Below are 26,831 nucleotides of genomic sequence, written 5' to 3'. Positions count from 1 at the left end.
ACCTCATAACAGCTGTGCTGAGGAGGGAGAGTGTGGTGTTGCAGGAACTTTGGTGTTTGCCCACCCTGTGATGCTGAAAGAAACTTTTCACCTTCCCAGAAAGAAGTCTTGTTCAGCAGAATAAAGATTGTATTTGAGACTAAAAACCAGTAGCAGTTGCCCACCTTGTCCTGCTCTGCTGTCCCGTTTTAAGATACAAGCTGCTCTGCAGCTTTATATCATAGCCTACTTGGTGCTGCATAGTACATTACACAACATGTATGTGTAGGTGTGTATGTATATATATATATATATATAAATCATTGGTTTTACTCTGGCTAAAATATTTTGTGACTTTTGTCACAGTTCAGTCTTCTGTGAAGCTTTGCAAGAGATAAGTACAATGAATCTGCCCCAAATGATGCAGGACTGTCTTCATACACTAATAAAAGTCTGTTTTATTAGGAATGCTAGAAAAAGACTGCTAGAGGATACCCAGAACAATACATTTTCACAGAATAGGATATAAAAAATACCATTTCAGAGGTCACATTAAAAAAATTGCAAAAACTCTGCCTAATTTTCATCACTGTGATTCTCAGAAAATCTGAATCCTCCCTATGTTTCTGTTACTTAGTTCAGGAACAAATCAGCTTGTAAGTTACTGATGATATTTAAAAAGTTATGCTGTACTATATACTATACCAGTTACTTATGCAGTTATCTTAATGCAGCTTTGTGGGAGAAGGGAAATCCTGAGTCCATAAGAGAAACCATAGATGGTCACCTTCAATTGCAGGCTGTGGAAGCAGAAACTAAAATATTTCCTGTTCTGTCTCAGATGAATATGTTTCAGTGTTCGATTTCTAATCTTCCAGGATGCTTTGTGGTATGCAACTAACAGCTGTTGTGAGTAGCATTGTTTTTATGCTTACTGTTTTTGTTTCATGTCACACTTTTTTTTCTTTCCTCTTCTTTGCTGTTGGCTTCACTTCTGGCTCCATCAGAGAGAGCTGCAGGTCTTTGCTGCCGCTTAGTAGTCCCCTGTCATAAAGGAATGCCAAGGCTTACTGATCTGTCTGTCAAAACCAAAGATGTCTGGGAAATTCCACGAGAATCCCTACAGTTGATCAAGAGACTGGGAAATGGGCAGTTTGGGGAAGTATGGATGGGTATGGAGCAAAATAATTATTCTAAAATAGCTCTCTGTGTGGGGATTGCAAGATGGAAGGTGAAAATGTAGGACATCGTGACCCACAGGAAAAAAAAAAAAAAGCAAAACTCAAATTGTTAGGAGAAATACCTTTGCAATCACGACTCTGACCCTGAAATTATTTAATTTAATCTTCAACTTTTACTGTAATGGATGGCAAAAGAAAACTGAAATTTCATGTTTCCTTGGAAGGCTTCAATTATGACAAATTACCACCATTTTAATAATAAATCACAGCTCACATAGCAATCTGTTAATTATACCGGTGAGCCTTTTCCTGCAAGCTAATAAAAATGTCTTTACCTTCAGTATCCAAAAATCAGTGTTTGCAAATGAACCTTAATGCAGCACTGAAACACAAGTCACCTTCCATCTTTCTCAATGCATGCATAATTTTGGATTATAAGTGTGTTTTTTTATTAATTTCCTCTCCTATAGAGAAAGCTGATGGTTTGTGTTTTAACTTAACTGTGATTGCTACGAATAATACCCCACAAACTGTTGGATTGGCTAAAGATGCATGGGAAGTTGCACGTGATTCATTATTTCTGGAACAGAAGCTTGGTCAGGGCTGTTTCGCTGAAGTGTGGCGTGGTAAGGCAGAGAATATATTTTCCTTTGGATGGATCTTTTAAGGCCCTCTTGGCTGAAATAAGCATTTCAAGTAGAGATCTTAAGGCTAAAAGATCAGAATAATGCAAAATGTTAGACTATATCACCTCAAACAGACATACATACAGTAATCCCCATGGAAACTTGCTTTCATTTTCACACACTGATAGGAGAGTGCAGGGCTTTCAACTTCATTAATTGCATTGAGTTTATTTGAGTGACTACACAGTTGTCAGGTTTTAAAACAGAAAGGATGCTGAACCTTTAAAGTAGAATGGCTAACCAGAAATTAACCTGGTAAACAGGCATTTTTCTTTCCTCATCTGTTTTAGCATTGCTGGGGTCAGACCCTGAAATTGCTTCCATCCCCTCCCCCAGATTTAAAGATTAGCAAGCTAATATTGTCAAGCCAGCTTTCCCATGCATCCACTCCATTAATTCAGTTTTGAAATTTGTATCTGCAGCAGAATCCTGTAACTCAATATAGAGACCAGGGACAATAGAGTCAAGACTTGCCCAGCCCAGCTGAACCCACACTTTGAAGTCCAGAAACACTGACATTTTCCAAATCCACTGACATTGTTTTCTGCCCACTTGCCAGCTTTACTTACTACTCCCTTTCTATGGGCCTCATTCTTTTAACGACTACAGAACAATAGCAATTAAAAATATATATAAATCTTAGAATGGCCGTAGCATTGAAACACAATGTAGTGGCCATTTAATAAGAGGTGGGCTCAATTTTGGTGCCAAACTGCACTCTGTGTAGCCTCTTTTAAAACGTCTGATTCAAATAAAGACTCACCATATGTTGTTTCTTTACTTCATAGGCATTTGGTGGAGTGGTTTGGTCGTTCTTTTTGTTGCAGCGACACAAAGAATGTAAAACCAAAATAACCAGTGGGTTCTCCTGGGCTCTTGCAGCTGTTTTCCGTTGCAAGACTACAGCAAGGAGCATGGCAGCAAGTCTGAAATTTATAGAATGTGTTTGAGCTATTACCAAAAAAAAAAAAAAAAAAAAGATAAAAACAAACTATGTTTTATATTAGCATCCCTATATAACTGCAGTTTCACCTTCTTGTTTTCCATCTTGAATGCACGTGAGAGTTTCACGTTGATATTAATAGTTAGTGGCCAGCTTTTTTTGTGATCTTAAACTGTTACAATAAGCTAAAGTAAGAAATGTAATTAAAAAAAAAAATCAGCTATGAGAAACAAAGTGCCAAGTGCCAGTACCAAATATCTGTCAGAAATGGAGAAAATATTATTACAGTTGTGACATTATTTTTCCTAATGTACAGTAAAAATGTTAATAGCCCTGAAGCGTTACCAAATTGGAATAGATTAACACGGTAAAAAAGAATAAAAAAGCCATTAAGTAGTAACTAACTACCTGCGGGAGGAGTTCAGAGGGAGGGCTCCGCTAAGGAAAGTTATTTAATTGTCTGTGAGATATAAAGATACCAAAACACAACAAGAAAATTTTACGATTTAAATTGGATGAGAGAATAAGTTTACCTTTCTGTCTGATTTTCTTTTCTTAACCAAAGGTAAAATCCTAGTTTATTGATGTCAGTGACAAAAACCCTGGTGTCCGTGAGGCTCGGGTTCTGCCCAGTTTGTGTAACTGGTGCTGCTCCTGCGAGTGACTGGGACCAAAGCGCTCTGTGGGTCCATGGCTCAATGGCTCTATACAGGACACCCTCCCTTTCACCCATCCCAAAAGGTTTTGGCCACTCTGCTTGTGAAGCCAAGAGCTCAGGAGCCTGCCTTAGGTGCTCTCAGGTGCTCAGGACATCACTCCAGCCCCAGCAGTGGTCACAGCACTTAGCGCTGAGCTGGCAGAAGAAAACCAAGGTGTAGTGAAAACCAAACTCATACTGCACACATATTCTGGCTAATATGCTTCTCAACCCCTCCTCAAACAGCCTGTAGCTGCATGAGCAGCCCTGGAAGCAACAGGCAGCATTCGCAGCAGCTCCCCCACCGCTTCTCCCCTGCCCTGGATGAGGCGAGATGGCAGCTGGGAACTGACTGCTCACACAAAGAGCAACCCACTTCATTTATGCCCTGGCAGGCTGCAAGAGCTCACAGTGAAGTTATTTTGGCTTAACCAGTTCCTGTGCAGCAGCTGAGCCACGGTAACTGATAGTCAATGCGCTTTTCACAGATACATACTAGGAATTACCCTTTTTGTTGACACCCTAATTTATAGAAGCTAGATTTGAGCCTCAACCTTCAATGTACTTTGTAGGTCTTCTGCTATTTTCATGTTCATGTGCAGCAGAGTAGGTTTCTCCCAGCACAATTTACATCTGAAGTCACATAGTGCTGCTCTCCAGCCTTGTTAAAACACAGCTCCCTGTTCACACACTGTAGGGGATCTTTGGGATCCCAATTAAAAGAATGGCACTGCTGCACTCTCCAGTCAGTGCGTGCTCTGTAGAGAGACGATGGGGAGAGCATGGACTGCTTATAATTGCATAAATATATCTATATAAATTTAGTTACTTTAAAAGTAACGTAATAAATAAACTGCCATTGCTTCCATTGCTCCTCTTTACTGTAGGACCAGAGCAGTGAATTTATCAGTAAAGGCAGTCGAGGATTTCTCTGAACACCCGTAGCTCTGTGTGTGTCTGACAACTCCACAGCGCTGTATGAAAACACACAGCTGAGATGTGTTCGCCTGGACTTCTGCCAGCTCACAGAGCAAGCTGCTGGGGATCCTGCGCTTCCAGGGCTGGTGGCTTCAGCCCTCACTGCAGGCTGCTGCGAGCTCAGGGCTCCCGCTCGGCTCCACGGCAGCCCTGCCTCTGAAGCAGGGTTCGGGGAAACCTGGCCCAGGGGCAACCAGAAGGCGCTAGGGAAGCGGTATTTCTGCCCGCTTTCGTTTTCTGCACTTGCCCTTCCCCTGAGCCCCAGAGAAACCTGTTAACGTAGGTAGCTGTTGATTTTTTCCTTTCCATTCCTCCCTCTCCTCCTTGCAAACTCCCAAGTGCCACCCCACCACTTGTGGGAAGCCCTGAGTCAGCCTCCCCTGGTTCTCCCCAGCTCCTCGTGCAGGCTTTTGGGGTCCAAAGCCAGGTGCCTCCCTTCCTTGCCCTGCACCCCAGCACCCCAGGGCCTCTGCACCCCTTTGGCTCTCCCCACAAGGATGCCCCAGCCCCTCGGGAGCAGCTCTGGCACATCCTCAGCCCCACTGTGAGGGTTGGTAGATCATGGTGTGACCATGTCAGTCCCAACCACGAGCAGAGAACAAGGTGAGGTGGGGAGGAACCTCCTCATTTTCAGCCAGCAGCTGCCGGGCTTCCAGGGGTGAGGAGGGGAAGGGAAAAGACACATTTTGGTCTGGAGACAGGCCCATGTTTGTGAAATGAAATCGATTCCGAATTTGTTCCTTGGGAATTTTTCTCATATATTTTTTTCCTCTGACTCAGAAGAAAAACAACATGTCAAAATGTCTTGCAAATGGAAAGTTCTGGGTTTAACCAGTTCTGCTATCCAAATCTGTGACTGGAGCTGTGTTGTTGTCTGGAGTCATTCCTTATTAGCAGGGAAATGCATAAAGATGGATTTCAGCAGTTTTGCATTTTTTACTCAGAGGAGGTTTCCGTGGACATCACTGGAAGCGTTGTCTGAGTAAGACAAGAGAGATCACACCCCAGTGCCAATGGGAGTATTATTTTTTGGTATAATAGAAAAAGACTAAGACATGAGGGAGGCGTGGGAGGAATGTAAATGAAAAGGCAAGATGTGAAACCACTCTTAAAAAAAAAAAAAACAGTCTTGTGTCCTTGCTAGTTTACTCCTCTGTTTTATGTATCAGTCAGAAAAAGGAGCAGAAGATGTTTAATCTAACTAACTGTCTGTGCTTGTAGGTACGTGGAATGGAAATACTAAAGTGGCTATCAAGACTCTGAAGCCTGGCACTATGTCTCCAGAGTCATTCCTGGAGGAAGCCCAAATCATGAAGAAGCTAAAACATGACAAACTGGTCCAGCTTTACGCCGTGGTATCTGAAGAACCCATTTATATTGTCACGGAGTACATGAGCAAAGGTGAAGCCAGAGCTGCTGCCCTTGATAACAGTGTTTTTTCTTTCTCGAAGCTCAGAGGAAGTCTCTGAGTCTCATACAGAGTCATTCAACTCTGAATGGGGCCCAAAAACTAAAATCCCCCCTAGGTGTACAAGCAAGAATCACATAAAGAAAGTTTGCATGAGGTGGACAAGGGAGAAGCCAGTGCATCTTAAGTGTTTTCAACTGCATCATTGTAATATATGATTTGCACATATGATTCTTTTTTCTTTTCCCTGTTCTTTCCCCTTCCCTTTTTCATTCTCCCTTCTCTTTTTCTTTAAGCTACCTAACTGGTAACAACAAAGTAAAATGAGAAAAGAAAAACTTTCAGCTCCATCAGATCTCCAGCAGGGGTGCTGAGAGTAGAGCAAAAAAATCTGCCTGTTTTGGAAAAGCAAAGGAACCAAATAGGAAACATAAGTTCTCACAGGGAAATTTCATTGTACATTGGAGGATACACTCTGAATTTTTCAGTACATTTTTTCAGCCTATTTGGAGTTGATTTTTATTTTCCTGGCAGGTGCCTGCCCACCTCCCTGCTCAGAGGCATCCAAACGCTGACTAACTCACACTTTAATCATATGTCTTAGTGACAAGCATGTGCTTTTTCCCATTAAAAGAAAAAAAAGAGAAAAGAACAAGAAAAAGAAAGAAAGAAAAAAACAACTTCTCAAAAGCCTTCTGAAATATGTGGTTTATTTTGGCTTAGTTTACTATTTTTTACTGTACCATTTTCCGTCTTTGTTTCTGAGGTTGTGGCTGAGGATTTATCAAGGGAGAAATGTCTAATCAACTTTCTTTTCCCCTTATTTATTAAACCAATTCACTGACCTTATTTAAAGGAGACTGCTACACTTCTCTGCTTAAATAAAAGGTTGAGAAGAGAGCTGTAGCACTTTATGCTATTTTTAAAAGCTACAGGGGACTTCCTTGCTTTTCCTTACAAGAGGGGCTTGTGTCCATATTGCTTTTGCTAAAATCACTTCCATTTGATCTCTGCTTGGTCTTCTCTAGTTTTGAACAGTGATCATCTAAAATTAATGGTTCATGTTTGTTAACTAGAGAAGGAGGGCTACAAATAGCATGGTTACCAATTTCCTAAAGAAAATTAGCCTTTGTTAGTGCTATCCCATTTGGAGTTACCAAGCTCCAGGCTGACCTTTCTTTTGGAGCAGGTTGAGCTGGGATCTGACTTTTTCCATAGCTTGTGTGGCTTGGAACCAAGCTGATGCTTTTCAGCGGGCTGAGGCCTTTTGAGAGCAGCAGGTATACAGTTTCAAAGAGCACTGGAAAAGTTAAGAAAGATCAGCTTCCTTAGTAATGATCAGGAAAATTAAAAACAACTTTCTTCTCCCTGCAACTTTCTTTGGACTAGTGACATACTCTTCTGCAAGCCAACCTTAATGCAGAGTGAAACAAGTATAGCAGGAAAATTTTAAACTCTTGTGTTTGCTTTTTTCTGGTTTTGTTTTGTTTTGTTTTGAAATTGTCCACTTGCACTCAAAGCATTATTGTCTTTAATATTGCACATATTGTTGCATCTCCAACCTGATAGCCACTGTTTCCTCAACATTTCTGTATTGTGTCTACTTTGCTTTTACAGGGAGTTTGCTAGATTTCTTAAAAGACGGCGAAGGAAGAGCCTTGAAGTTACCGAATTTAGTGGACATGGCAGCCCAGGTCTGTTTTCAGAGTACTGAGCACTGAGGTGTGCATGTTGTGTAGCCCACTGATGTCTGAGTTCCTTTTAAAATGCACCCATTGTGTTTCATGCAGGTGGCTGCAGGCATGGCGTACATCGAAAGGATGAATTATATACACAGAGATCTGCGATCTGCAAACATTCTGGTGGGAAATGGCCTAATATGCAAGATTGCTGACTTCGGATTAGCAAGGCTGATTGAAGACAATGAGTATACAGCAAGACAAGGTACATACAGCAGCAAGCGTAGCACTGAGCATCATTTTTGTGACAGGGGAAGGAAGAGTAGAACATCATTAAAAAAAAACAACAACTCTCTCCTGTGCTTTAGAGTTGCCTTCAGTAAATCTTGAACTCACATTAACTCCTAGCCCAGAACTCCACTGCCAAATGCATCCCTTACAGGGCAGGTCTGATTAGTTGTTTTTGTTTCATTTTGGTCAGTTTTTAAATGAAAGATGATGAATAGACACATGGGTGGGTGAAGTGACAGTAAAGATGAGATCCTCATGGTGCTGCAACAGAGAAGATGCTTTACTTTGCACAGTAGAAAGCCTGACTGGGGACAGAAAAGCCTGTTAGCTAGTTCTTTAATGGTGTGCCTTCTAGTATTTACTAACCACTATCAACATTGCTGTGCTATTCTTGATTTCTGTATTTCCAACTGGTCAAAGAAATCTGTTTGAGAATTACGTCTTTATGCAATAGAGCTGTCTCCTTGAAAACTGTTAACTTGGAGAATTTAAAGTTACTTTAATAGGAAAGCCATTTTCCAGTGCCACACAGAATGCTGGGCACCGCCGACCACTGATATGCTGTAAGAACAAATCAAAGAGTACCACAGCTTTTTGAAAAAGCATGCGTGTGTGTGTGTGTGTGTGTGTGTGTGTGTGTGTGTGTGTTCAGACTGAGCCATGACACAGGCCCTTTGTAGTTAGTTGTTCTTTACAAGTTGTGCTTAGTTGTCAGATGTTGGTCCAAGTCTGCAGAGCTACGGTTTTGTTCTCCTTCTGCTGGCAGCCCGCTGGTAGTGCTTGCTCAATATGTGTCGGTAAATACCGCTCCGGCCCTTCTCAGTTCCAAAGCCAGCGAGTGTCTTACTAAACCACGCTGTGTGTCATCAGAAAGTGAGTGAAGCTGAGTGCCTCATAACCCACATTTACCCCTTCCTATTGCAAGTTTTTTCTCTTCGCCAGAAGTCCCTCTTTTAGCACAAGTTTCGCCATTAATTTCGCCAGTAAGGGGCTAATCCCTTTCTCTAACTTCCAAGCGCTGACAGAAGGAGCCAGAGAGTTTCCAGAAAACCTTCTTGCCTGGGAGCAGAAGCTCTCCCACTGCTCACACCCCTCCTAATTGCTGTCAGCAGTACCTAGTCACGGGGACGGGTAGCACGGGCTGCCTCCACGCTAACAGTTCACATTCAGGAGGGAAGCCCTGATTATTTCGTGGGGGCCCTTAAGGAACCTGTGGTAGGTACTAATGCAGAGCTAACCACTACTGAGTGGAGCCTGAGGGTGAGAATTGCTCCTTGTGAGCAAAATAGCCTCGTGTCAGTCTCTCTGGAGTAACAACAGTGTCTGCAAGCTCTGCTCAGCAGAAAGCTGCCTGCTGGCCCTTCCCCTGTGCAAAACAAGACGAGTTTGCCTTGAAAAAGGCAGCCAGATCCAGTCTGTAAAATGGCTTTGAAACCGTTTTCTATATTATCTTCATTTTTGTCTGTTTCACTGCCATGTCTTTTGTTCCCCTTGGAAATGTCCCAGTGTATAGTTTGACAGGACTAATTATTCATTTGAATAGACAACTATGTAACCTACTTCTGGCCAAGTCTCTTCAAGCTCATGATCCCTAGGAAATCCTCTGATGACCTGTTTGCTTCCTGGTTTAAATGTCTTAGAATAGTTGTGCCCTCTTGACGTGTTAAAAATCCTTAAATACCCGACTGACTGATGTGGAGGAAAAGCTCAGATTTTATAAGACAATAAAAGTTGTTGGATTTGGAGTGGGAAAGCTTTGAGCTGCAGGAAGCGAAATGGCAGGGGGAGGGAGCGTGGTCGTAGGTATGTCCTGCCCATGGAAATTACTTGTGGAAAAAGTGGCTGGGAAAGGGGGAATGGCTTGGCCTTTAGCCTGTGTCACTGATGGTCAGGACACCAAGCCAGGTGGGCAGCCAGGGTTGAGCCTCGGACGTCTAATTTATTGAGGATGATGGCTTCTGATATGCCACTGGAACTTTTCTCCAAGTGCAGTTCAGTCCCGTTTTGTTGTGTTCAGCTTCAGTTTTGATCGCTGCTTGGTGGCGACCACAGTATCAGAAGGAAATGGTTGCCTGTGCTCATTTCCCATGACCTATCCCTTCGGCATCTGGGGACTGCCGTGTTTCTCAAGCCGGCTTCTGCCGCGGTGGGAGTTTAGACACGGGAGGAGAGCCCGGCTGAGGGAAGGGGGTGGGCAGCGCTGCAGACCGGCAGCTCCTGTGGGAGGGAGGAAATGTTTTGCCTCCTGAAATCTGCAGATTAAAGCCTTCGGTCACTCTCTCCTCAGCAGTTTTGCTTCTCAGGGCTTAAGTGTGCTCACAGGGAGCTTGTTGTCGGCCTGAGGAAGAGGTGGTTTTCTCCGGCCTCGCTTGATCTCCTGCTCCCTTCCCCCACTGTCACTTTTGTCTCTGATTAAATATTTTGAAAGGAAACAGATGGGGATGCTTTGAGCCCCGGCGGGTTAGAGTGCGGGATTCCTGAACCTGTGTGGGTATTACTCAGCCTGGTGGTAACGTTTCACCGACCAGCTTATTTTCTCGTTGGGTTGAACAAAGGAGGCCCGGCCGCTCCTGATTTATGAGAGGTAAATAAAAAGCAGTTCGTTGTCTGCGCTGCCATTTCTCAGCAGTGGTCAGGAAGGAAAGAGATGGTCACACCGCTGATGATTTACAGTGTGTGACTAGCAGCCATGCACCGCCATTAAATAATACCCCCCCAAAAAAAAAAAAAAAAAAAGTTCTTGGCTCGTAATGAACACTTGGCTCCTCTTGCTCTGAGAGGAAGTGAGTAATCAAAGGGGAAAAACATGCCTATTAAAGCGACGCCCATCTGAAAGGCTGCAGTGGGGAACTGTGCTGCTGCAGCCTGCACCGTCAGGGCTTGCTTCTTCTGGCAGCCGCTGTTGCAACATCATTTTCCCCCCACACAGTGTCGGGCGTATTCAGTCTTGTTTCCTTCCATCCGTGATTTTGCCTGTGTTAAAGGCAAGCCTCGAGACTCCTGGTGTTCTGCAGGACAGAGAGAAACTTCCCATCACCTGAGGCACAGGGTTTCCCAGCTCTGCTACCCTCGCACTTATCTGGTTCACAGCTCTGCGGAGTTTTGGCCAAGCACATGGCATTTTTGTGGAGAGTGCTGAGTGCTCCACAGAGCTGCTAGGGAAGAGCTGTTACTATTCTAAGCAGTAGCAGCTGATACAAATTTAAATTTGCCTTAATTAAAAAAAAAAAAAAAAAAAGAGCAGAATTATTTACCAGGCCATGATTCTGCTGCATTCACTGGCAGGGCCTGCAGCAGCACTGCTCCGAGCACACATGAAACAATAAGGATCTTATGCCTTCCAGGCAAGTCACAGCTATTTTGAGAGCTCTCCTACATGTTTGTAAACTTTCGGATCAACTTTTGCCTCCGTAATGCTTAGAAACATCTCCTTCCCGCCTGTCTTAGAAACGAGTGATGCTTCTTATTTTTGTTTTCTCAAAAAGAGCGGGGGTTTCTTTGGTTTCTTTTCCCCAACCCATGTGTGGAGTCTTGGCTCCAAGCTCACCAGCTCCTCAGAGCTCCTTGTGCTGGCCACCAGCTGCAGCATCTGTGGCTTTGCCCTCACTCCATGCCCATCTTTCCCTGGTCCATCATGGACCAGGCAGGACGGATGGTTCCTGCTTCTCAACAGCAACCCCTGAGGTCCCAGAGGGATAGCAGAGGTGCCATCTGCTCCTCAGCAAGGAGCAGGACCAGGTCAGGAGGAGTCAAGGACACAGGGCAAAGGCCAGGGCTGCGTTTGGGCCCGTGGTTGTGCCCCTTGTTCCCTGCTTCCTGAGGAGGGATCGGCCTCCCTATTTCACTTTATTTCTCACAGCTCAAAAAATGTAATTGCGCAGTCCCTCCCACACAGCACTCACCATTGCCTACCCAGGCTGACTCGTTTCCTGTTACATGCTTGCTTCAGCGTTTCATTTCTACCTTTTGTGGCTTTCCCTTTTCACCCTCGGGAGCGTTGTGGTTCTGAGCTGCGCCCTCCGGCTCTCACCCGGCAGTTCCCATGCTCCTGTCTCCTGGCACTGGGGGTGCTGGGCTTGCTTTTAAGGTATGAGAGGCAGCAGCTTCGTAGCATTTCTGGAAAAACGGCTGTTATCAAGCCAGCAGTGGCTCTGGGGCATTAATCACAGGGGTTTGTGCTTTGTCGAGACTGAGATCTGACAGACAAAGCTCCAAGAGATTTTCGCTGGCCTCAGAAGAAACCACACAGAGAGCTGTACATCGAGGGCGTTTGGCTATCCCAGGCCCTTCTGCTCCTCCTCCTCACGCAGCCTGGCTGGGCTGGAGGAAGACTTAAAGCAGGATCAGGGGCTGCTTTTCCCAGGGGATCCCCCCTGAGTGGGAGGTGACCTCCTGGGTGCGAACACTGGGGCAGAGCAGGGCCTGGGCTCACAGAAATCCTCAGAGGCAAAAGGCAGGGCCACAGCTCTGCCCCAGCATTGTACCAGGAGCTTTGGCTCGCCTCACAGTGCAGGAGCCCAAAAAAGTCTTTCGCTGTGCTGAAATGTTTCCGAAGAGGAATGGAGATAAAAGCCACAGACAGTGACCTCGCTTTTGGGCAAAGACAGGCTATCCTGACCTAGGAATGCAGCCTGCGATCTGTTTGTACAGACAGAGTTACTGACTTGCTAGTTTGTAATAAAGCATGTTCCAGAAAAAATTAACAAAAAAGAGACGAATCCCCCCCAGCGATGCGTTTCTGCCTTGACAGAAGCAGATAGATAGGCTGCCTTGTCAGCGGGGGTAATTCGGCTTATCAGATTTATTAAGATGCTTGTCAGTACTACGCTTTTTATCTGATGATCTGATGCTGCAATTTGTGTGCAGCACGGAGTCAGCTTGTTTAATAAGCTGCCGAGGCCTGGGCAGGGGGCTGCTCTTTCTAACACCGTGCTGGGGACAGGGTTGTGGGTGTGCAGAGGCTGCATGTCAGCCAGGAGCTCTGCTGAGCAAGGGGAGCAGTGTCCGGCCTGCACGAGTGCCTCCAGCAGCAGTGGGAGGCTTCGGAGTGGTGCTCAGCACCTTTTGGGGTTTAGCAGCAAATGTGGAAGGTAAAAATGCTGGGGGAATTGCCCCGAAGGAGTCTGAAGAGATTTCTGTCCTCCAAAGATGACCTGTAGGCGGTCGCCTCCTTTCTATCTGAGCGTCAAGAACAGAGTCATTGAGTGGCTTGAGGTCAGAAGGGACCTCTGAAGGTCATTTGGCCCAAACGGGAAGCACAAGTGCTCATCTTCCAACACAGCTGATCATAAATAAATAAATAAATAAATAAATAAATAAATAAATGTTGAATGAAATGTGTGCAACACATGAACAAGCAAACCCTCAGGCTTGGCCATCTCACACACCACCAGACACCATGCTGCTGTAGAGACCTCAGACATCCCAGCCATGGTGGATTTTAAAATAAAATGAAGTTCTGCAAATTTTGAGTCTTGTAAACCAAGATTGGTCCCATGAAGCCGGGGAGACTGAGGCCAAAGCTGAGCACCTGAATTATAGCTCCTGCCTGCAGGCCAGCTGATGGAAATACAGAAGAGGCAGGCTGGTTTGAAAGTGAATAGACATCTACAAATCCTTCAGCGCCTTTGCAAATCTAACCACTTATGTGTTGATGCTTAACTAGCCTTAAGTTCCTTACTTCAGGCATTAGGGATTTGAAGCTCTGTCTTATGTCTTTTAATATAGCAGTACTTACTTGAGCATCTGCAATTTTTACTAGAAAAAAAAAAAAAAAAGAAAAGTATTTGTTTCTGAGTAATATTCTCTCTTAGGATCGATTACAAGTAGAGTAGAAAAAAATTTAGCACACCTCATGTTTTACTAAGTAAGGGGATGAGAATTGCCATGTCTGCTCTGTACTCTTGGTCCAACTCAGACTGCAGCATATAGCAGAAGATGCGAGGCACTGAGCACTGGATATGGCAGCAGAACAGTGCCCGCAGAGAACTGTAAACAGCGCCATAACTTAACTCCCTGAGAGTGATTTGTCCACGTTACAATTTCCACACTCCTCCCGAAAGCTAAGGGAGCTTTTATGAGAGGGTGGTGAGAAGTCAAAGTCAGTATGTTTCAAAATGTGAGTGTTTGTCACTTGGGATCCGCAATAAGCAACGCAACTCTTTTGCCTGTATGTTAATACAAGGCACCAGGGAAATGTCTGCATATTTTTTCATACATACTACAAGTTAATTATTACCACAAGACTTTTCTTTAAAGTCATACTGAAAATATTTTCCCTAAGAAAACAGTAAATGATTGGAAAAGCAAATAAATCAGAGTTTAAAGGCTTGTTATCGTACCATCCTTACCACAACTGGCTCCTGCAAGCTCTGTTGATGGATGAGCACATTAGGCTGCACGTATTAAAGGCACTACAGGCTTTTCAATGCCAGGAGCTTAAAGTACACTGTCAAGTTATAAATCACAGGGTGAAGTTGTGCCTTGACATCGCTGTACTCCAAGCAACTTGAATGGCAATCTTATTTTTAAATCCTTGCATGTTTCTAATGAAATATTAGGTTTGGTTTTAATTTACATTTTTACCATGTTTGTTTGTTTTGTGTTTTGCTCAGTTTGATCAGGGAATCTGGGAGGTACATTTCTAATAAATCTCACGCCTATTCATATGTGCTAACTGCGTGTGACTCGCAAATGTCACAGGGAAATGTTAATTTGAAACACTTTAGGAGAAAGATTTTCTATTACATTGAGCTTACTGGCTTTTAAACCTTTTTTTTTTTTTGCGTTATAAAACTTCAAATCTGAATTAAAACTTCTTAACCCTCTCTTGGGATGTGGGGACAAACCCACTCCTTGCCTGCTAAGCCTTTCCTTCTGCCCTACATGTTTCATCTGTCTGTGAGCATCCTCCATGGACCTGTTTGTTAATACTTGCGTGCAGCTCCATCAGCCTGCAGGTGTTGCAGAACAAAACAGTCACCTGCGAAGTGGTACTTTGATTCTGTCTCTGTTCTGATTAAGATTTATTTCTTCCTTCGCTAGGTGCAAAGTTTCCCATTAAATGGACTGCGCCAGAAGCGGCACTGTATGGAAGGTTCACAATAAAGTCGGACGTGTGGTCTTTTGGGATCCTACTGACAGAGCTGGTAACAAAAGGGAGAGTGCCATACCCAGGTAAGAAAATAGTCTGAGCCCTGCATCACCTGGGAAAGGAGTGGGAATGAGCTATATACTTATATTGGAAAGTGTGTTTATTTTCATTGGGCTCAAAGGAGGATGGTTATCATGCATAGGTTCTGCTTGTGCTTGAAATTGGTCCTGACTGAAAGACAGTGTGTGATCATCATGGTAAAAGTAACAAGAGGCAGAAAATCCAACATACTCATTTCTATTTTTTTAATTTGTTTTCAATTCATTTACATTGTAGCAAAATAATGAAAGCAAGGTAAAACAACTACCTAACAGAGCAAACAGCTCTCCCCAGTATTGCATTCACTTTAAAATACCAACCAGCTCCCAGAGTCGCACTACTGCATTTATTCTGTCAGTCTGGTTCTGTACAAGGTCTGATGACTGTCTGGATGTCTGGTATTACCAAATCTCCTTCTTATGAACTCTTAGATTTGAATCCTTGCATTAGACATGGATGGAAAGGAAAGGAAAAAAAAATGTGTAATGTGCAGGCCAGAGCTCACGGCAAGGTCAGAGAGGGGCCAGGTTCTCTGCATGGGGGAACCGGAGGCCCCGTGACTCTTTGTTGAAAGCCTGCCAAGTATCCCGTGGATTAAGATTTGTAGCCGGGGTGACTGGATCTGCCTGTGCAGAAAGAGCTTTACCTTCTGCTGCCGCCCCTGGAGACTGCAGGCATTCAGGTAAAGGGGAAAGGGGTGAGGAGAAAGCAGCGCATTACATGGAAAAGGATTTAATCCCTTTGTTTACCTATCACCACGGATACTAACAACAGGGCATCTGGCTGCATCTTTATTCTTTTTGGGTTTTAATTCCTCACCAGTACACCTCGGCTGTGTATGCTAGGGCTGATTTAGTAGAAAGTGTCCTAAAGCAGTTTCAGTCTCCCAGTCTGTGCTGTTATCAAGCAGGCAGAGCCATACATCAAATCCAGCAAGAAAAGCATCAAGATGGAGTCCAATTTATCCTGCTGTATCTCACGCCACTTCAGAAGGCTGAGCTCAGCAAAACTGAACTCCCAGAGCTTTTCCAGAAGGTTCAGCTTTGCTAGTTCCTAGCAGCCAGCAGCCAGTATTTGGGAAGAGAACCTGAGGACTGGAGGGGTTCTCATGATCGGAGGTGAATTTTGGCATGATTTTCAGGGAGCAGCTTAGCAAAGCTGTGACTGTGCCAGCAGTCACAGAGCTGAGGTAGCAGAAAGTGGGGTGGGGTGTTTCTGTGGGATGGGTGAATCCCTCTGCCCTGCCCTTCCCCATGTGTGTGGTTGAAGAAAGCAGGGTGTTGCCACCGCATGGAGCAGTTGTGGCAGTGGCAGGCACAAAGGTCTTCTTACCCTGAGGATTACTGGCAGTGGCGTGGGGGAGCAGTGGTTTCCAGGAGGTTATTGAGGGCTCAATGAGCAGGCACGGACTGCGTGCAAAGGTTGAAGATAGAGAGAAGATGTGTAAGACATAGCTGATAGGGTGTTATTTTTATGGGATGGGCACAGATCCTGGCTGGGGTGCAGGAAGAGGATGCTCCCGGCCAGTGCTAGCAGAGTTGCTTTGCCAGCCGTGGCAGAATTAAGGATTTGTTTTTTTTTTTGTTGAGCCCTACATTTGTGGGGCAGCATTGCTCAGTGCCTAGCCTTTCATCATCTGCATGAGCTCAAGCAAATACACACAGAAAAAATACTCTTGGAGGCAAAAGTGTCCATCTAAGCCCTGTGTTAACTCACAGGTTTGTAAGTGAACCCTGTGTTGGCCAGGTCAGCAGAGGACATCTGCACTTCCCAAGTGTTTCTTTCCCTCCCTGTGGGAGAACGAGGCCACTGGATGTGCACTTAAGTGCTTGCAATATATAACTTCTTGTAGGATCCCTGACAGAAATCTCAGGCATGGTCTGTGTCCTGAAAATGCGGACAGTTTTATTAGATGGCAGCCGGAGCACATCAAAGACAGCTAGCGGCCTCTCTCCTCTTCCAGCACCGTCCTTCCCCTTCATCCTTCCCTGCATAAAGCCCTCACGCACTGAGAGTCCTTCCAGCTCACTCTCCCCTAGCCATGCTAGGAAGTCATCAAGAAGCTAGAAACGGCTTCTTGCGTGTTACATAGCTCGGAGTCAGCAGTTGGCTGGATGCTCACGTACTGCCTCGGTTATGCCCTGCCTGAGCTCTGTTCCTTCCTGCCAGGGCTTCCTCCGCTGCTCAGCCAGGCCTTAACCATCTCATGGTCACCTTCACTCCCCTCTCTGTCAGTTTTACCTAAGAGCAGGCTCGATTTCAAGGTTTTATTTCCAAAACCTTTAGAGATTTCCATTAGGTGTCATTTTCCAGACCCTAAGTGGGGAGGCATAAAAATGCCTAAAAAGGCCGAGGCAGTAGTGGAGGGGAACTGGGGCTTTCTCTTAAGCCTGCCTGTGCATGTGGGATGGAAAGAGGGCTGAGGTGAGAAAGTCCTCCTAAGTCTCTGAGAAAAAAGGCTCTTCTCCCCAGCATAGAAAAGTTCATTCATGTCCAGCTTCATGCTGGGGAGAGGAGGGACTTTCTGGAAGGACAAGGCTTCATGAATGTTGGTTCCTGACTGGGGCAGGCTTCAGACCCACCCATGGGACTTTTCCTACCTTTGTGCCATGGCTTGCATGAGGAGGAAAAGATGGAAGTTCAGCCACTCAGAGAGGCAGCACCGAGCCTCTCAGAGGACCGAGGGAATGCAGTTCAATGCTGACCAACTTGGTGTGTGGATTTGCAAGCTCTGAACGGGGTCAGCTTTGAAACAAAAAGGGTCATGGAGCTGACACTCTGCTGTAACACCCCTTTTTTCATAGTGGTGGGCACATTGTCTTGATGTTCCTGCTTTTAGCATGTAGCAGGCCAGGGAGAGCAGGGAAATGTCCTCAGACAAAGGAATTGCTCTCTTCCTTGACAATATCTTGGTGCCTGGAGAGGTTATGTACATCTGCACCCTGGTTCTCTGGTGGTAACCATGCCCACGGGGCACAGTAGGTGCCAAGGCCTTCTCCGAGGCCTCATGCCTTGGAGAACCAGGCACTGTTTTACGTTTGCACAGACGGAGGGAGAAACACCACAAGGAGAAGACAGGCAGTTTCTAGGAGGGGCACAGACTGTGTATGGAGTAGGACTTGGCATTCCTTGTCCCCCAGATTTCCACCAGATGGATGACCCCCTTTGGGAGGAAAAGCTGCAGCAGGGGCAGGGCACACAAACAGTAAAGATTTTGCTGGCAGAGGTGAAGATCAGGCTAGAGTTCACGATCAAGCCTTGCCCCCAGACATTGTAGCTCCCACAAGCAGGACTGACTTTTTGACAGCTGCCCCCATCTCCATCCTTCCACCAAGCCTGTTCCTTCATCGACAGACACAGCGCACTGCTGCCCAACAGTGCTTTCTCATCCTTTTCACAAGGCAGCAGGTTGGAATAAGCAGCTTTCACGGTCTTTCTGTGTGTTGAGGTTCTATTTTCACTGTCACAGTGGAGAAATAAAAACTGGATATGGGCAGAAGAGGAGCCAAGTGTAAAAAATAATCTGCTTAGTCAACCTTTTTCAGGTTCTGCTTCTTTCCACTTTCACAAATGTCCCCTTGGATCTTAGCGTCTTTTTAATGGAGGTTAAGAGTCAGAGGCTGCATTTCTGTAGCAGCAGTCTGTTTTATTAATACATTGCCTTTTGGATAGACAAAATTCTCAGCTGCACTAAACAAGCACCTCTGAACTTGCCCCTTCTGCTTTCTGCTGAACTTGTCACATGGAAAGTGTTTGCATTTTATGGCCATTCTGACAGCCACCACGATATTATCCACATTGCTGCCTCCAGCCAGCTTGGCCTTCAAGTTTGGACTCCAAGTAGCTCTGCAGTCCCTGGGGAGCTGTGTTCAGCCTCCTCCTCATCACTGCAGGAGGCTGGGGCCAGAAGGCTGGGGCTGAGTACACATCAGTGACCCAGCACGTGTGGGTACCATCGTCACGTGGATGGTAGCTAATGACAAGAGAGAGGTGTGTACTCAGCACATAGCACAGGTAAGCTCAGGTGGGTTTCTCTGTAAGCAGGAAAGCTCAGTCACAACTCTTATACCAAGCAAAAAATAAATATTTATATTTTAAATACTTTTAAATACTGTATTTAAAGTAATAATAATAAAAGATTTTGATAGCTTTGTTTTGTGGGTGTTCTGAGGGTGATAAGTACTTGGGGATTTTCAGGCCTTAATTTCTAAATAAAGTGGTATGACTTCCAGATGTTTAAAAATTGTTAATATTTTTGCACAAGAATAAGTTTGTATTATTCTCTGAAAAACATCATTGTGCTTCAAAGGGCACAGCTTTCCCATTCTCTTCACTGTATTATTTATGCAGTGTATGTCATGGTCTCCCTGCCTAAACCCCCCATCCCTCTCCTCTCACCTGTACCTTTTCTGTGGGGCTGTCCCCAGAACATAGGAATTCTGCACTTAGATCAAACCAAACAAAACCCACAAATCGACCTGTCTCCATTTTACCTCTCTGAGAGTGCCAGTTTTGATCTAGTCCCTACGGACAACTGCACGGTTTTACCTTCTCAACTGCACTAGGGATGTGCAAACCTGTCCAGGACTGAGGAACCTGTGAACACGAGCAGAGGCACAACTCTGGACTCTTGGAGAACCTGAAAGATAGCATATCAGGGGATGGGCAGCAGCTGAGCTGTTGTTTTAGGAGTCATACTTCAAGCATTTGTGTCTGTATTCGTGTTTAGTCATTGGTCTAAAATCATGCAGTGAGGGTTGAAGGAGCATAATTCTCAGTCCAATACAAGAAAATAAGAATAAAGTGTCTTAAAACCATCACTGTCCTCAGTGGACTTCACGTTGCCCAAAGTAATCTATACAACATCAGCTTTGGGTGTGGGGATGCTGCCTAGTTCCAGCAATCTTGTTTCCTGCCCTCTGGAGCAGCAGCGTTGCCCAGGTCTGTGCTATTTGCACATCTGCTGTGTTCTGTCTCACCAAGCTCCAGGGCTTTTTTTAGCCACAACTGGAAATTTTACATCCCCTATTATGTCACCGTAACTCTTACAATTGCAGCTTTTCCAGGAGGATTCAAACAGCGTTGCGTTTCTGTCTCTCATCTGTATGAGCTGGATTTTTATTGTACTGAGCTTTAAAGAGGCCGTATCACGTAGCACCCTAGGACTATTGCAAGTTTCACTAATAAAGCTGGGTGCTGGGAAGTTATTTCATTTTTGATTTTCTCGGGGACTGAGTAGTTAATGAAAAACCCGTCGCTTGGAAATTGGATGTTTACTTTTGGGTTCAAATGCTAATTCTAGAAATGTTATGAGCACAAACTGATTTTCAAGCAAGTGAAATAGCTGTAGTCAACAGAAGAACATTGCTGAATAGTTTATTCCACAGACTTACGTGTGTTTTTTTTTTAAATAAACTTTTAAGGTATCTAGAAGCGTATTGCAATCAGAATTTCATTTATTATTTACTAAAAGAGTTGAAACTCTCGGGTATTCATTAGGAGCGAAGAGTTGTACAGGCTGTTCAAATATTCTCTCTGTGGTGTTAGAAGTACAGATACAACAGGCTCCTGCCATCAAAAGAGAAACACTAAAACCTGTAGGATAAGCTAAGCAAATCCAGATAATGGGTTTGTAAACATAAATAGGCCCATTAAGAAGTAAAAAGCATACCTGACACATTGCTATTTTTATAAGTCTAAGTAATAATACAAGCAAGATTAATATATATATATGTATTTGAATCTCCCTTTTTAAATCAGTAGCACACAAAAGGATTCTGCAGCCCTTGCTGGACACATGAATTCCAGCAAGGAATGTGAGGATTGCTCGATTTAGTTTCATATCTGGGTTTTACTGGGAGGGAGGGGAAAGGACAAAGGCATGGAAGGGCGTTTTCCTGGATTATACTGTGATGAGCAAAACCTGGGACAGAAATGACTGTGACTCCAGGCAGCAAAGCCTCTTTTATGTTCTTCTCTCTATCTTTTTTAAAAGAAAAGAGAAGGGAAGAGCTGTTTGTGTTTTTACTCCCCACGCTCCCCTCCTCAGGGTTTTTCTTCCAGCACGGAGTTTGTTATCAAGTTTCAGTGTGTGCTTGCAGCACCAAGTAATACACCGGATAAAAACACCAAGCATTTGATATCTTAGAGTAACAAATCAGTTGGGAAGGAGCTTTCCTGCTGCTGTTGATTCCATCCTTGTTGTACTTAAAGGGGCACTGCCAAAATAAAAACAAAGAATTCAGTTTGTTTTGGGGTTAGGTATACACAGTAGATGAGTTACTGGTAACTCTTATTTGCATAGCTTTTACTAGTAAGGGAAGTAAAGCACAGAAGAACCTCTTAGCCCAAAAATTGAGGTAATTCAACTGATTCAAAGACACGGGTGTGAAAAAACAGTGCATAAAAAAGTGCATTTTTTTGTTCAAAACACACACACACACAAAAAAAATAAATAAGAGCACAACATGAGCAAAATGCTACTTTTTCGTGTAGCATCTCAGAAACAACAAGGCACCAGAAGGTTTGGGTTGAGTTGTTGCTGCCCTTGGGTTGGCGATGACTCACAGACCACTAGTGTTCTTTTTCAATTTAATAAAAAAAAAAAAAAAAAAAAAAAAAAAAGTAGAATATGTTTGCAAATGTTCTAGCTGGATAATGAGGAACATCCAGAAGTTTGTTCTGTGTGTGGCAAGCCTTCATCGTTTGTTGTGAGCCCGTGTGACCTAACAGCATCATCCTGAACCTGATAGCCCAGGAGAACATTAACTCCATGCAGAGCCCGATCTCTGCAGAGCACCATGGTTGCTGTTTCCATCACTCTGTAGAACCCTAACCAAGGATAGGAAACAGGATGTCGGTGCTGGTGTGGAAATCTAAGGTGATGCAGTAGGCTAACCAGGACTGTGAGTCAACCAGAACGTGACCAAACGAGAGACTGCACACCTGTGGGGCAGCCTGTGAGAAGCTTGGAAAGGGAGAAAGGGAAGGCAAGCAGCTTGTATTTGACATAGTAGGCAACAAGGAGCAAGTGGCAAGGCCGTGGAAGGGATGGTTGCAGCAGCAGGTTAGGAAAATGATCCTTACAGAGGTATTGCAAATGGATTATCAGCAGGAGGAAATTGCCCTGTCAAGATAAGAGGAGAAGGTGTTTTGTAATCATAACACGAGGTGAGAATCTAGATGTGGGTCGTCAGGAAAGGCTGTATCTTGCAGATGCTTCTTTCAAAACATCTAAGAATTAAAAACAACCGGGATGTGAGGACCCAGAGTAAAGATCAGACCCAAGGATACTGCTGAATTACCAACCTCAATGCCACTCAGCGTAAGGATACTGCGCCCACCAGTCAAGGTGCAGAGTAGACAAGTGTATCTGTGCTGGAAAAGGTGTTTGAATTATTTCTCCCAAGTAACTTCAGCTAAAATATGGAGTGGAAGGAGGAGGCCCCCTGGGTCCTGAACATGGTCAAGGGAGCACCGTGAAGGAACTGGGTGGCAGGATGGTGTCCTGGAAGTCAGGGGAAAGAGCAGCCAGCAGAAAGAGCAACACCAATGCATTTTTTTCTAGACTTGGTCATGGAGAAACTTCGGTGGTTCTCCTGGTTTTCCTGCAGAGCTGCTTGGCAGGGTCCACCAGGGCAGGGCAGTGAAGCCTGCAGATGTTTTTCAGCAAAGGACTGGGGCATGAGCTGGCAACTGGCAAGCATAAAGCTTGCAGTCAACGTGCATGCTTTCTCTGAAATATTTCCACATGCCTGTGGTGCCAGTGTTACCCTTGGTGCTGTTAAAAAGCCAAAGCAATAACTGGAAGAGATAAAGGAACTAAAGCTGAGGTTGACTGCAATTAATGTATGAAGAAAATCGTATGGTGAATTGTAACGTGTAATATAAAAACAGCAGAGGAAATGAGAGTTACATGGAAAATACAAGATAGCAAAGGGCCTGGCTTACCTCTTAAACAGAGACAAGCATGAGAGCATTTCTTTCTTTACTTAAGAGAGAGCCATGGTTATGCCATAGAGCTGTTTGGCTTGGCATTTGACTCATCTTCTGAGCAGCTTTGTTCTGTTCTGGGGCGGGCTGGAGCAAGACAATAAGCTAGAAGCAATACAGCACAGATCATTAGCAGTAGTGAGCTTCTGAACTGATGTGGAATTAACACTGCTGGATGTGCCTGGTAGCCTCAAGTCTGTCATCTTCTTTAACCTCAGCAGCACAACCTCACAAAGCCCTTAAAAAGGGGACATACTTGGAGTGTTTCAATAATTAATCTTAATTTCTAGAATTTTGAATAGCCTTTCTCATAAGGCAACCATTTCACATAATGTATTGTGTGGCCGCTGTTGTTGGGGAGGGAAGGTGCCAAACCCTACCCATTTTGACTAAGCCAAAAGGGAAACCATGGGAGCAGCATTTTAGCCATCGCTGGATTTTAAAACCCTCTACAGAAAAAGAAAGTAATCCAGGTTACTTTGCAGGAGATGGGGAGCTGAAACAGGACATTGAGGTGGTTTGGTTTACTTCTCCTCTTAACTGAAAGAAATAAGTAAGGTTGAGGAATATGTGTTGTAGAAACATAACTCGGATATTTGGGTTAATTTTCTGGTAACTCAGCAGTGTGGGTTTGTCTGTCCTTAACAGGCATGAATAACCGTGAAGTCTTGGAGCAAGTAGAGCGCGGTTATCGGATGCCGTGTCCTCAGGACTGTCCCATCTCCTTGCACGAGCTTATGATCCACTGCTGGAAAAAAGACCCGGAGGAGCGTCCAACTTTCGAATACTTGCAGGGTTTCCTCGAAGACTACTTCACTGCGACAGAACCCCAGTACCAGCCCGGCGACAACCTGTAAACCCCTGGTCTCCACACACTGTCACGAATTACCAGGTGTTCCTCAAGCCCTGCCCCGCCTGCCCTTCGGCTTCCAACTCTGTGATCGGCTTCCCAAGACTGCAGCAGCATCTTCCAGCACCGCCGGGCACAGGAGGGGCTGAAGCTGGGAGCTTCCGCAGCCCTCGCCTATGACCACTTGTCCTAACAATCTGAATGTCCTGGATGAAAAGGAGAAAAACACTTGTTTTTTCTTAATCAAAGACTCCAAAACTGCATTGTATTGATGTTATGTAAACTGCAAAACCTCCGTTCATTGTAAATAGTAACTCAGTGCCAATAACTGATCCTAGTGCTTTCCTTTTTTTAAAACGCAAAACCTATGTGATTTTAACTAGTCTTCTCCTGATTCAACTAAAAGTATTATTTTCCAGAAGTGGCCTCTTTGTCTAAAACATTTTTTTTCATGTTTTAACAAAAAAAAATAAAAAAAAAAAATCAGGACAGGTGTTTGGTTTTTTGCTTTTTTTATATATAAAATATATATAATATATATACATACCTGTACATACAGTATATGGGTGCTATTGCAGAGGAAACTCATTCTGAACGGAATGAATCCTGCTGCAGCAGTACCCAGAAAGTGATAATTTTACTGCAGACATGAAAGCACTGGTGGGATTCTGAAAGCCAGTGATCTAATTTTTGGCTTTTGCCAAGCATGATTTTTTTAAATTGGATTGCACTTTTTGTTTATGACTATGTACCTGTAGATGGTTGTAACTTTGCTCTTTCAGGAATCATGTGCTGTATTTACAGTAATGTTTCCAATGTTTGACAAGTGTGTGATGATTTGTTCTTGAAATTAAAATGAACATATTTAAAGCAAGAAAACTACACCATCACCGTTTGAACTGGAAAATTGAAACTGCAAGGACTTCTTGTAGCCAAACGTGTATACTGAAATGTTTCAAAAAAAGATTTATTAAACTGTGTAACCACATTCAGATGGTCTTCAGATCATAGCATTTTAGCCATGTCCACCTGCTAAACTGTTGGTCACGCAACTAGGATTTTTCTGTTTTATGTGTAACATTTTTCCATTGTAAAATGAGTGTGTTAAATGTCCTGTACTGCTAATGAAAGTACTTTCTCTGTGTCTGCAAGTTCTCCAGTGGAATTACTATGCACTTCTTTACATTTCATGGGGGATGCACAGAACAAAGTATTACCTTTTCAGTTGTCTGTACCAGCCTTGAATTACTTACGTTTAACCAAAAAAAAAAAATTCCTTTCTACTTCTATTGAGTTTTTAATACTGAGTTGCAAATTTTAAAGTCTTAATTACATTTTGTTATGGTTTATTTGCAAGTTTACATTTTAAAACTGTTTAACTTTCTTAATTTAGTAATTAAAAAAAAAAAAAAGAGCATTTTACATTTGGATAGTTGTTCTTTTGTTTAAACTGTGGAGGTAACGGTGGAGATGAGGTAAAAACTTTTCAAGGAGGGGTGTCATGCCCTTTGGGGTATCGTATTTAATGGGAGTACGCAGACGTACGGGTCATCATTTTCTGAATTATGAAGTGATATGTTTTTAAGCAGCTGGAGTTCAACTTTAAGGAATCTGGTTGAATTCATGGCTAGCCTCTCACCTCCCTGTTCTGCAGAGCAGTTTATTCTTTAATAGTCCTTTTGCTTTTCATGTGAATCCCTTTACAAGTGTTGCAGGAGAAAATTTCTATGCCTTGTATTGTTGGTATTGCTTTAAAATATTGCAGCCATGTAAGACTTCATGACAGTTGAATCCTTTTTTTCTTTTTTTTTTTAATTATTTAATAATTAGGTTGTGAACTCATAGTCTGAATAGTCACGCATTTTCTAAAGGGAACCTTTTCCAGTTTCTGAAATCTAACACAATAATGAATTGAGATTCAGAAAAGAAGTTGTCATCGTTGTTTTAATGCTTCCGATACAAAGCATCGACTGAGGATCCTCTTGCAGAGAAGCGGTCCACACTTTGCCTTTCTCAAGGTGTAAATTTGTACGGCCGTGTTGCTCGATCCCAGATTTCCGTGACAAATCGGTTAACATTTTCCATGTAGAGTCTGTAAGTAATGTTATGTACATGCTGTGTCCGGTGTTTCTGTACCTGTCGCTGTGGGACACCGAAGAGGCCATAATTCTTGTGGGGCTTTTTTAAAACCAGTCTTGACACTTACAAGGTGAGTTGTGGTCCTCTTTTTTTTCCCACAGCTACCCCCCTGCCTTAAAACATCGTCCACTGAGCTGAGCACTCAGCAGTAGCTCAGCTAGCTGGTGAAGCCAAAATGTACTCAGACAAGTGCTTGGTGGCAAAGCGTGGTCACACTGCCGAGGTCCTGAGCAGTCGGGATGAGGCTAAAACATTTGGGGTTTTGCCTGTGGTTCTCTTTGGAAGTAAGACTCGGACAGGGAGTCGTCGGGATTTTATGGCCTTTCTTTCTGACTCTGGGGTTTGCTGTTCCTTTATCACATTCGGTCTGTGAGTACCACCTCGGTCTCTGCCGTATCTCTGCCTGCAGCTGGCTTGTGTGCAGACTGGTGCCAGCACTTGCAGACCACTTCTCATCGGTAGCTCTTCTGCTTCTTTTTCTTAATGTCGGGAGTTTTGTTGTTTGGGGTTTTTAATCTCTCCAATAAAAACATCAGCAAAAATTTAAACAAGGTTGTTAGCATTTTTGCTCTAAGTTAGTGTAAAAACTTTTCTTAGGCACACATAGCTGGGTGGTGACTATCAGATTAAAAATATCCTCTCTGATATTTTTTTTATTAATATAAGGTTAAATAAATCACAACCAGAGAAAAACAATTGGCCAAAAGCTCCCCACACCAACCCACCTCACTCCTAACCAATCTTTGGTGTGACAGCGAAGTCCCAGAAGAGCTGAAGGGACTTGATGGGGTGACCCAGATATCTCCAGGCCAATTC

At 43.9% G+C, this 26,831-nt stretch overlaps 1 protein-coding gene across 9 annotated transcripts in view; it reads left to right on the top strand.

The window, feature by feature from the left end:
* Nucleotides 1-26,566, top strand: part of FYN (FYN proto-oncogene, Src family tyrosine kinase) — a 130,600-nt gene extending 104,034 nt beyond the window's left edge. For 5 of the 9 annotated variants that reach the window (XM_084513596.1, XM_084513593.1, XM_084513597.1 and 2 more), the window contains 6 exons: nt 987-1,151; nt 5,686-5,865; nt 7,490-7,566; nt 7,663-7,816; nt 14,887-15,018; nt 23,675-26,566. In XM_084513596.1, coding sequence (XP_084369722.1) covers nt 987-1,151; nt 5,686-5,865; nt 7,490-7,566; nt 7,663-7,816; nt 14,887-15,018; nt 23,675-23,883 — 917 coding nt within the window. In that variant the 3' untranslated portion in view covers nt 23,884-26,566. Of the gene's footprint in view, nt 1-986; nt 1,152-1,630; nt 1,787-5,685; nt 5,866-7,489; nt 7,567-7,662; nt 7,817-14,886; nt 15,019-23,674 lie in introns of all 9 variants that reach the window. The other 4 variants (XM_084513598.1, XM_084513599.1, XM_084513600.1 and 1 more) reach the window with 2 other exon arrangements.
* Nucleotides 26,567-26,831: the final 265 nt, after the last annotated feature.

The sequence above is a fragment of the Aythya ferina genome, assembly GCF_964211825.1.
Source record: "Aythya ferina genome assembly, chromosome: 3".
In the NCBI taxonomy this organism is placed as follows: Eukaryota; Metazoa; Chordata; class Aves; order Anseriformes; family Anatidae; genus Aythya; species Aythya ferina.
This window is presented reverse-complemented; position numbering and strand designations above follow the sequence as displayed.